The 11,707-nt window shown below is 59.3% G+C and overlaps 1 protein-coding gene across 1 annotated transcript; it reads right to left on the bottom strand.

Moving 5' to 3' along the window:
• Positions 1-1,667: 1,667 nt before the first annotated feature.
• Positions 1,668-10,854, bottom strand: LOC311203092 (scavenger receptor cysteine-rich type 1 protein M130-like; the record flags this gene model as incomplete). The annotated part of the gene is made up of 12 exons (XM_084277727.1): positions 1,668-1,745; positions 3,455-3,510; positions 3,720-3,803; positions 4,235-4,330; positions 6,609-6,923; positions 7,538-7,852; positions 8,149-8,463; positions 8,547-8,867; positions 9,476-9,790; positions 10,020-10,076; positions 10,194-10,328; positions 10,830-10,854. The coding sequence occupies 12 exons, from the start codon at positions 10,852-10,854 to the stop codon at positions 1,668-1,670; spliced, it is 2,112 nt and encodes a 703-aa protein (XP_084133853.1).
• Positions 10,855-11,707: the final 853 nt, after the last annotated feature.

Here is an 11,707-nt window from a genome sequence, read left to right on the forward strand (position 1 = left end):
ACATCTACCTTAAACCTCCCCTGTCACAGCTTCATGCTGTTCCCTCAGGTTCTGTCATTGGCTACCAAGGAGAGATCAGCACCTGCCCCTTCTCTCCCCCTCCTCAGGATGCCACAGACTGCAATGAGGTCTCCACTCAGCCTCCTTTTTCCAGGCTGAACAAACCAAGGGACTTCAGCCTCTCCCCATGAGACTTCCCCTCCAGACTCTTCACCATCCTCATTGTCTCCTCTGGACACTTCCCAATATTTTAATGTCCCACTTGTACTGTGGAGCCTAAAACTGCACCCAGCACTTGAGGTGAGGCTGCACCAGCACAGTGTAGAGCGGGACAATCTCCTCCCTGGACCGGCTGGCAATGCCATGCTTGATGCACCCCAGGATACCCTTGGCCCTCCTGGCTGCCTGGGCACACTCCTGGCTCGTGTTTAACTTGCTGTCGACCAAGACCCTCAGATCCCTCCAGTGTCTGACCCCCCAGTCTGTATGTGCAGCCAGGGCTGCCCCTTCCCAGGTGCAGGATCTGGTGCTTGCCCTTGTTAAACTCCATGGTGTTGGTGACTGCCCAGCTCTCTGACCTGTCCAGGTCTCTGCAAGTCTTCTCCACCTTCAACAGAGTCAACAGCTCCTCCCAATTTGGTGTCATATGCAAATGTACTTAAGACACCCTCCAGTCCAGTTGTCTGGTCCTTTATGGAAACATTAAAAAGAATCAGAGAATCACAAGGTTGGAAAAGACCTTTAAGATCATCGAGTCCAATTGTTCCCATCCTAAGCTAAACCATATCCCTAAGTACCTCACCTACCCCTTTTTTGAACACATCCATGGAAGGTGACTCAACCCCCTCCCTGGGCAGCCTGTTCCAGCCCTGACAACTCTTTCAGTAAAAACTTCTTCCTAACATCTGATCTGACCCTGCCCTGGGACAGCTTGAGCCCATTTCCCCTTGTCCCATCTACTGTCCCCTGGCTGAAGAGACCATCGCCCACATCTCTGCACCCTCCTGGCAGGGCAGTGATAAGGTCTCCCCTCAGCCTCCTCTTCTCCAGGCTGAACACCCCCAGCTCCCTCAGCTGCTCCTCACAGGATTTGTCCTCCAGCCCCTTCCCCAGCCTGGTTGCCCTTTTCTGGACTCACTCCAGGACCTCAATGTCCTTCTTATGGTGAGGAGCCCAGAACTGGACTCAGCACTCGAGGTGCAGCCTCACCAAAGCCGAGTACAGGGGCACAATCCCCTCCCCAGACCTACTGGCCACCCTGTTTTTGATACAAGCCAAGATGCCGTTGTCCTTCCTGGCCTCCTGGGTGTGGCAGAATGGCTTGAGAAGCAAGGCCATGAGCCTGTGGAGCAGCTGCCCAAGCAGTCACCTGTGTAGCTCAGTCAGACCAGGCCCCACGCCGTGTTGGTGAGAACAGAAGGGTCAACAATGGGTCAGGGTGTTCTTGTGTCTCGTGCAGCAAGGCCACAAGATGTGGGAGCAGGAGGTGTGATAAGGATTCAGTGCTCCTGGGACTGAGAAAGAGACATGATTCCCAGGCTGCCAGATGGGTGGGGTATGTAAATGTAACCTTTAGCTAAGAGCCAATTAGAATACGACAAGTACAACACGTGGTAGGAACAGTATCAAAGGAAGGGTGTGCTTGCCATGAAGGTGAAGTTGCTTTATCAATCACACTGATTGGCAGCATCTTCCCTCTCGTCGTGGCACCCATCCTTGGTAACAGTCTGGTAATAGTCTCTTCCCTTGAGGGAATTTTGGGGAAAATATGGGAATTAGGGAATTTGGGGGGGGGGAAATAGAGGATTTTGGGGAAAATACGAGGATTTTTGGGGAGATATGAGGATTTTGGGGAATTCCTGGTTCCTTGGGCATGGAGAACATCCTGGAGTGACCAGAGGTGAAACTGGATGAGTCGTGGCCGGGATTCTGGGCAGAATTTGTGTGAATTTCCAATGGTTTTGGAGTTTGTGCTTGAAAGAGACCTGGATCTTTGTGCCAGGATGCCAGGGAGATGCCAGGAGCTGGGGACATGGCAATGGGGTGGTGACCACCATCAGCACCACCACCACCATCTCTGGCACAGTAGTCTGTGGCCGTGTCATCGTCATTGATTGATGATGCGTATTGGGCATCCCAACCATCTCCAGCCCCTTCCCATGGAATCCTTATGCCCTGGGATCTTTAATGGTTGGATCAAGAGTTGTCCCAGTTGACCCATCTTTTGGCCATTGGCCTCCGGCTTTGGCTGTTTCCCTCCAACTTCAACCCCTTTCACCCCAACCCTCAACGATCACCCCAACCCTCAACTGGTCACCCCGACCTTTACTCCCTCAGTGTCAGGGCATTCTCTCTTTCCCTCCCCCTCCAGAGGATCATTTGGGTTTCTTGACAGTGGCAGAGATGTTACTGTGTGTGGGACTCCACATCAGTGGCTTTGGCAGCAGAAAGGCAGCAGGAGCCCCAGTGAGAAGGGAAATTGGGTTCCCCATTCTGGTTCCCCCACGTCCAGGCAGCCCTGCAGCAGCCCTACTGCTGCCATCAGCTGAGCACATCAGCAGAGGGGGTGCTGCTCTGTGAGGGTGGGTTTAGAAAGGGCACAGATGCCAGACTGGGACAGGGGTAAGGGAGGAGAGGGGGAACATGAGTAAAGACACCAGACACACCAGGGTCAGTGAGGAAGGAGGGGGAGGAGGAGTTCCCTCCCACAGAGTTAAGAAGGAGAAAAATACCCCTTCCTACCCCAAAGGCTTTAATAGGAACAAGTGGGGAGACACAGAGTAACCTCAGGAGAATAAACAGAGAGCAAACCCCGGGCTGTTTCTGCTGCCCCTGGGAGAAGGGAGATGGGTCCCTGGTGCTCAGGGCTCTCCCAGCTGCACAGACCTCTCCTCCCTCCTGGCTGCACCCAGCTGCATGGCCGGGATGGGCTGTGCTGGCCCAGGGCTCAGGGGCTGCTGTGCACTGAGCTCTGGTGTCACAGCCTTGGAGTCCTCAGGGGGATGTGCCAGAGACACCTCTTCAGCATCGTCATAGCCTGTGCTGTCCTGGGGAGGGGACCAGGCATCTCCCTCAGCTCCAGGGGCCTCAGCACTTCTCTGGGGGTGCAGGTGTGTCCCTGCAAGCAGCAAGGCAGCCCACTGAGTGATCGTCCCATGAGGTGCCCGTCCTGACCTGTACATCACCTTCCTCCCTTCTCCTCATCAGAGGAGAAATATTTACCTCCCTCTTCCACCAAGGGTCCCCCCCAAGAAAAACACCCAGGGCAGGTTGGTCTATTGCCAGACTGTGGGCTCTCAATATGGCAGCAACTCATCTGGAACGACAGGAACCCACAGCACTGTCTTTCCCTCTCACCTCCTGGTGCATCCCTGGGACCAGCTCCATCCTCTGGTGCCCTGGGCATTTCCCAGTCTCCTTGCCCAGACACTGGATCCTCCCCAGGCTCAGATACCTCCCTGGCATCGTCATAGCCATCTGCTGGGTCACCTCTGGGCAGGACAGGCATGTCTGAAAGAGGAGGGGAGATGCTGACAGTGAGGAGACACGTCCTGCAGAGCAGAGGAAGGGAGGAAGGGCAGGGACATGGGCCTCAGACACTGGATTTGGCAGCACCAGAGGATTCCCCTGCCCAAATCCTCCCTGCTGCTCACGGTGACACTGGTGTCCATCACAAGTGTGCAGGGAGGAGAGATCCACCCCTTCCCGCCTCCCATTACCTGGTGCTGATCCTGGACCATCCTCCTCCTCAATGTCCTCATAGTGGGTCTGCACCTTGTTCAGGGACCCCTCTGAGTAGGATCCTGGAGAGAAGTGATGGAAGTTTTATGGGGTGAGTTCTGCTGACCCAGCTTGTGCTCAGTGCTGCTGGGGACAGGGGACCCACCGAGCCAGGGCTGCATTGGATGAGGGGTCAGGAGTTTCCTTGCTCTCCTGGGAATACCCCAACTCACAGGGTCTCCCAGAGCTGCCCCAGGACAGCCCCTTCCCTCACCCCTCAGCTGACAATGGGATGTAGGGACACACAGTGAGGGGCTGTCCACTGGCTGGGACAGGATGAGCTGGTGAGGATGAAGCTCTTCTCCAGCTCCAAGACCTGGCTGCTCTCCCCACAGAACCCACAGCCCCAGTGCTGCAGGGACCTTGGGCCAGGGGGCTGCAGGGGGTCAGTCTTAGGTGGGGGCCAGGGGAAAGAGCCTTAGAGATATGGCCCCCATGAGGGACCCACACCCACCTGACATGCTGAACCTTGGCTGCTTCTCCAATGCTGGGCTGTACCCGATCTCCTCGTACAGGGCCTCAGGGAAGGGCTCCCAGGCTCGCTCAGAGGCTGCAGACAGAGGCAGGGCTGGCTCAGGGATGTGGCTTAGGGATGGGCAGGGAAGGGATGGATTCTGATCTGCTCCCCCTGCCCTGTTCCCCTGGCTCAGCTCAGGGCTGTCCCCACAGCACAGCCCCAATGGCAAAGTCCCCAAGGAGATGGTCAGGGGCAGCAACACCCTCACACCCTCCCAAAAAGACCCCCCTTGTGCCCCTCTGGACCCTGGATCCTGTTCCTGGTGCTGAGCTTGGAGCAGCTCCTGCCTTTCCTCTCCCCTGGAGCTGTCCACTCTCTGCCCAGTGGATCCATTACACAGCCCCTGCCCTGCTGGGGGGAGGTAAGGGTTGGGTGGAGGAACAGCCAGGGGTCCTGATGCTGAAAGGATGGGAGGTGCTGCCCAATGATTCTCCCAGCATCTCGCACCCCCAGAGCCCCCTCCCCATCTCCCCAGAGCACTCCCAGTGTCACATCCTCATCTATCCCCCTTTATCCCATCTCCCCAGCCCAGAGCCCCCTCCCCATCTCCCCAGAGCACTCCCAGTGCCACATCCTCATCTATCCCTCCTTTATCCCATCTCCCCAGCCCAGAGCCCCCTCCCCATCTCCCCAGAGCACTCCCAGTGTCACATCCTAATCTATCCCCCCTTTATCCAATCTCCCCAGCCCAGAGCCCCCTTCCCATCTCCCCTGAGCCCCCTCCCCATCTCCCCAGAGCACTCCCAGTGTCACATCCTCATCTATCCCCCTTTTATCCCATCTCCCCAGCCCAGAGCCCCATCTCCCCAGAGCACTCCCAGTGGCACATCCTCATGTATCCCCCCTTTATCCCATCTCCCCAGCCCAGCTGTTCCATTTCTCTCCTGGCCCCATCCCTGACTCCCCCCAGGTCTGGTCTCTCTCTCCCCCTTCCTGCTGGTTGCCCGTGGTCAGGCAGTCAATGGGGTGACACATGGGACTGTGGGCAGCACACACTCCTGTCCCCCCAGCTCTGCCTGTACCACTCACTGACACCCCACAGCACCCCTGGCCTTGCCAACACACATCTTCACCTGGGACCATGGAGAACAAACCCACCTCTGTGCCCAGCCCTGGCGCTCCACGCTTGCCCAGCCAGGAGGGCCAGGAGCAAGCAGAGAAGGGCTCCCAGGATGATGCAGATGATGACAAGCAAGGACTCTCTCCTGCTGCTGGTCAGACGGTCCCGGGTGGCATCTGCACAGGCAGGAAGCCAGAAATAGCAGCCCCAGGGCTGGGAGAGGTGGGGGGCTGTGACACCACAGTCCTGACCCTGTGACACCGGGGTAAGGGACCCCAGGGGGGAGTGATGGGGAAGGTCCCACCCTTCTGGGGACTGACATCCCACCTCAGTGAGTCCTTCCCTGGCAAGGAGCCCCTTCCCCCTGGCTGTGGGTCACAGCCCGGCCCTGGGAAGAGCCGGCGCTGACACACAGGGCAGGTTACCTGCTCGGGGGGTTGGTGCTGCGGTCCTGGGTGCAGCTGCAGAGGAGGAGAAGGAGAGCTGTGGGTTAACTGGGATACTGTGGGTAATGGGAATACTGAGGGGCTGGTCACTGGCGACACTAGTGGGGTGGTTACTGGCAATACTGGTGGGGCTGCCATGTGGCTGCCATGGGGCTCTCCCAACCAGTATGCACCCACCCCCAAACCAGTACGAACCCCCCAAAAACCATTATATACCCCCCGAAACTAGTATGAACCCTCCAAACCAGTACAGAAATACTCAAACCCAATATAGACATCCTAAAACCCCTAAAACATGTATGAAACCCCAGAAACCAGTACAGAACTCCCAAGACCAGTATAAAACCTCACAAACAAGTATGAATTCCCCTAAAACAGCATGGACCACCAAAACCATTATAGAATCTCCCAATCTAGTGTAGAACACCAAACCAGTAAAGAACCCTCTCAAACCAGTATGAACCCCCAACAAAACCAGTAGAGAATCCCCTCAAACCAGTATAGATCCCCCTGAAAAGCAGTATGTACCCCCAGACCAGTATAGCACCCCTGAAACCAGTATAGAACCCTGAAAACCAGCTGCAGAGGAGGAGGAGGAGAGCTGTGCTGAGAGGCTGGGTGTGCAGGTCCCGGGGAGCCTCCTCTCTGACACCCCGGGGCTGTGTGCACGTGTGCAGACATCCCTGTCACATCCCACCCACACTGGCCCTCCTGTGGGGCTGCTCCTTCAGGGGTGGCCAGGCAGGAGCCCAGGGCCCTGCTCGGGGCCACGGGCAGGACAGTGCAGCCCCCGGGAGATGCTCACCCGAGCAGTTGACGGCAGCGTCCTCCTTATGCCGGCAGGCGCCGCTGTCCCCGGGCCGGGCCCAGCAGTGCTGCAGAGACGGCTCTGTGCCCCGGCACTCCACCTGCTCCAGCCAGATGGGGCCCGTCCCCTTCCCAAACGCCGCCTCGCCCAGGGCAGACACTGCGGGGCCACAGCCCAGCTGCCGGCACGCCACCGCCGCGTCCAGCATGTCCCAGGAGTCGTCGCACACCATCCCCCAGGAGCCACGGTGCCAGACCTCCACTCTGCCCGAGCACCCGCTCTCGCCTCCCACCGCACGGATCTTCTCCCTGTCTGGAGAAGGCAGAGACCCCTCAGGGCTCCAGGGCAGCAGGCAGAGCCCGGCCATGGGAGAGAGGCCTGCAGAGGAGCAGCTACCTGTGCAGCTCCTGGAGTTTGGGCACGGGGGATCCAGGGCTGGGGCCTTTCCTGTCTCTCTGTCTGTAGAAGGAAATGCTGTGGTGAGGGGCTGCAGCAGGGGGGTCGTGTGGCAGAGAGCGGGGCTGAGTTCTGCCTGTGCATCCCTGAGTCACCTTGCTCAAGGGAGCAGCTGAACCCCGGTCACTCAGGGGACACACCCGGCAATGTGGGGGACCCTGACTGCTCAGCCCCCAAGGGAGCCTGGTTCACAGAGGGCAGGATGGGGGACACTGTTTGGAGCCCTGATGGGTCTCTGTTGAGACCTCTCCTGCAGACACCTCTGCCTCCCCCAGGCTCTGCTGGCAGCCTGGCTGCCCACTGCTGCTGAATGTGTGGGGTCTGAGAGCTGAAGGCTCCTTTGTGCCACTTTCAGCAGCAGAAGGGTCTGGCATGGAAAGGAAAAGCCCCTGTGGGCTCGGTCTGTGTCTGACAGTGCCCAGAAGGGAGCAGAATCTGGGGATGCTGGTGCCCGGGTGGCTCAGAGTTACCCTGGCAGGTGATGTGGGTCTCATCGCGCAGGTCAGTGCAGGACTGTGGGTGCCAGGGAGCGGAGGGACACTGCCAGAAGGAGGTGTCACTCTTCCCACACTCCACACGATCCACCCAGGCAGGGCCACGCAGCCTTCCGTAAGTCGGGAATGGGTCCAAGGATACTGCATCCCCACAGCCCAGCTCCTTGCACGCCAGAGACACCGTTTGGAGAGTCATTGAGTTGGAGCAAACGCTGCCCCAGGTCCCGTTATAGAAAACCTGCAGGCGCCCGGAGCAGCTGCCGTTCTTCTCCAGCCTCAGGGCCACAAACTCTGGGAGGAGAGACACCAAAGGGAAGAGGATGGTGCAGGGCTGTAGGATCAGGGGTGCCCCTGAAGCCCCCAGACAAGGAAAATGCATGGCCAGACAGTCGCCCTGGCAGCCCCTGACAGACAGACAACCCTTCCCTCCATTGTCTCCCCAGAGATGCCATGTGGGACAGAGAGGACCTGTGTGTGGGTGTCCCCAGCATGGGCTTGGGCAGGGGCTCAGCAGCAGCCATTGCCGGCTCTCCCCTTGTCCCCACCTCCCCTGTCCCTGGGCTCCCAGCACAGCTCCCAGCACAGACCTGAGCAGACGACTCCGGCGTCCTCTTTGTGCCCGCAGTCGGGCTGCCCCCAGGGCCGTGCCGGGCAGTCCCAGAGAGCAGCTTCGGCCCCCGAGCAGCTCACGCTGCCCAGCCAGACCTGCCCGGCGCCTTCCCCGAAGGCAGCAGAGCCAACGGCCTCCACCGCCCCTCCGCAGCCCAGCTGCTGGCAGACGACGGCGGCGTCGGGCAGGTCCCAGCCGTCATCGCAGACGCTCCCCCAGCTGCCCCGGTAGTAGATCTCCACTCTGCCTGCACAGCGCCCGGGCCCGTTCACCAGCCGCACCCGACGGCTCCCTGCAGCAGGAAGAAGCCCAGCTGCTGTCAGGGGATGGTGCCCACCCAGCCCAGAGCCCGGGGGTCCCTGCAGTGCCACTCACCCCGGCAAACGACCCCCACGTCCTCGGCAATCCCAGCTGCCAGCGCGCTCTCGGGCAGGGAGGTGTTGCAGAGGGTCAGGTTGGACTCATGCCCTGCGCACCGCACCCCTCGCAGCCCCACAGGACCCGTCCCTCTCTCAGGCTTTGGGGGGTTGTAGGCTCTCTCTGCCTCTCCACACCGCAGCTGCCGGCACACCACGCTGGCCTCCTGCACGTCCCACTGGTCATCCAGGACTCGGCCCCAGGTCCCGCGCTGGAAGATCTCCACTCGCCCGTCACACCGGCTGCCTCCACCCACCAGCCGCAGGGCCCCGGAGCTGTCTGAGCCTGGGGAGAGCAGCCATGGCCCAGCCTCAGCAGCACCAGAGAGCCCAGAGACCTGCAGTGCCTCTCCAGTCTCTAGAAACCTCACAGCTCTGCTTCCTGCCCCAGGGCTGTGCAGTGACCTTTAGGAGCAGGTTTGCCCATGGTCCTTGAGCTCTCCTGGGCAAGACAACACCCAAAACCTCCCTGTTGAGGCAGATGGAGCAGCTCCCACAGGAGGGAGGACTAGATGGTACAACGGGGATGGGCAGAAGTAGGACAAAACTTGCTCATCCTCAGGATTAGCATTGCTACTGCTGAGCCATGGGGCACCCCACACATCTCTGCCCCTCTGCACCCCTGGGTTCAGGGACTGGGAGCTGGTTTGACTCTGAGCCTGCCAGTTTCCCAGGAGGGCAGAGATGTCTGACCCTGTTCAGTGTCAGCTCTCCCACCTCAGAGCGTTCAGTTGGAGCAGATCACAACTCTCCAGATCACTCCAGGTGAAGGGAGTTTTTCTCCAGGGAGAAGCTCACCCTGCGCCCACCATGGGGTCCCTTGCTTTGGGTGGCCATGCCACACCCCAGGGGACAATGGGGGTAAGAGGCTGTTTTCCCAGCACTCACCTGAGCAAATGACAGCAGCGTCCCTGTCGTGGGAGCATGGGGAGGCTCCCAGGGCAGTCACTGGGCACTGTCCCAGCTGGGCTTCAGTCCCATCACAGTGGAATGACTCTCTCCAGGTGGGGCCGGTGCCTCTCCCAAAACGCCCTCCTCCAGGAAGGGCCTCAGCAAACCCGCAGCCGAGGTGGCGACAGAGAACGTGGGCGTCCAAGAGGTCCCAGTGGGAGTCACAGAGGGTGCCCCAGGTCCCCAGCACCTGGACCTCCACCCGACCATCACAAGCTGTGCTGCCATTCACCAGCCTGAACCCTGTGTACTCTGGGGACAGAGGAAGAGGGGAAAAATGGGCCTTGGTGCTCTTCACCTGTGTCAATGGGAGGACTGACCAGATGGACAGCCTTCTCTTCTCCTCCTTCTGCAATCTCTTAGGGCTGCAGAAAACCACATCACCCCTCCTGCCTTCAAACCCAGTTGTGTGTCCTGTCCCCATCCTGCTCCCTCCCACCAGCTCATCCTCAGCATTCAACACCCCAACCAGAGTCCTTACTTGTGCAGATGACACTGGCATCGTTGGCGTGGGTGCAGGGTGGGTCCCTGGGGGACCCTGTGGGGCAGAAGGCCAGAAAGGATTCATTCCCCAAACACTGCAGCTCTCTGTCCCAGATGGATCCAACACCTTCTCCAAAAGGAGCTGCCCCAGGGATGGACAGGGCTACCCCACACTGCAGCTCTTCACAGACCACGTCAGCGGCTTTGGGACCAAAGTCTGAGTCACAGACAGTTTTCCACTGGTTCTCATCATGGATCTCCACTCGTCCTGAGCAGGGGTTGCCCCCTCCAACCAGCCGCACAAACCCTGGAGCAAGCAAAGACCCCTGTGAGTTCCCAGAGCCCTCTGGCAATGTCCTGAGCATGTCTCACCCCATCTCTCAGCTGGCTACAGGCCAAGAGCCTCACAACCATCCCAGCAGCTCCCAGTGGTGCTGATGGCACAAACCCACCAGATCCCCTCCCTGCTCTCCAGAAATCAGCACAGCACCGGGGGCTGGCTGTTCTCCCACAGTCACAACCACCACTCAGATGAACTGCTGCTCTTCTGGAGACCCTGGGCTGCTGGGCACGGGACCAAGTCCCTGGTGATGGGACCAAGGTGATGGGCCCATGTGCTGTTGTCAGTGGCAGCCTGCTCTGCACCACCGAGCTCAGGCCCAGGCCCAGGAACCCCTTGGAGCCACCAGAAATGTCCCCCAGTCCCAGAGGGTTCTGCAGTGTGGGTGTACCCACAGCCACTGTCTGCACCAGCCCCCGGCTCCAGCCCCCACCCAGGGAGGGGTCCTCATGCAGGGCAAGAGCGTACCGCAGGTGTGCACAGCACCCATCATCCTGCTTCAGGCACCCACAGAGGGTGGGCTGAGCCACAGCAGGGGTCAGGATGTTTCAGGTTCCTGCTGGGCTTACCTCAGGGATCAGGGAACCCAGGAATGAGAATCCCAACTCAGCAGTGTGACCAGCTACACCGGGTCCTTCTCCAGTACCCCCTAGTTTCCCTGATGGCACAGCCAGGTCCCCTCCCCAATCCTGGCCACAAAAGAGGGGAATGGGCTGCACCCTTACCTGAACATGTCACTCCAGCATCCCAGCTGTGATAACAATACTCTTGAATCCCTTCTGTGCTTTCACAGTCAGACAGGGCAGACTCGGTGCCATCACACCTAACACCGTACATCCAAATGGGGCCAGATCCTGGCCCAAAGTGTGCAGACCAATGAGGTTCAACAGCATCCCCACAACGCAGCTGCTTGCAAACCACTGCAGCATCAGTCTTGTCCCATAAGTAATGACACACGGTCCCCCACTGCCCCTGTTGTTTCACCTCCACTCTTCCAGCACAGCGTCCACCACCATTTTCCAGCCTCACCTCTGCAGCCCCTGCAAGCACAAACATGGGAACCTTCAGGAGAGCACTGAACAGGTCTGGAGGTTCCTCCTTCCCAGGAACCAGTGTGCATGATGTACTCTTCCATGCTGTCCTCAGGGCAGTGTCAGGCTCACATTTGTCTCCAAGGCTTTCACCGTTCTGCAGGTGCTCAGCTCTAACCCCACTGGGTTATTCACAACCCCACAGCCAGCAGCACCTCCTCCAAGCTCAACCACCACCTTCCCCTTCCCACCCATACACTGTGCCCGGATCTTCATAGGGCACAATCTCCCCACAAGCCCAGACCCCCCTGCAAC

Source organism: Gallinula chloropus, assembly GCF_964237585.1.
Source record: "Gallinula chloropus genome assembly, chromosome: 35".
Classification (NCBI taxonomy): Eukaryota; Metazoa; Chordata; class Aves; order Gruiformes; family Rallidae; genus Gallinula; species Gallinula chloropus.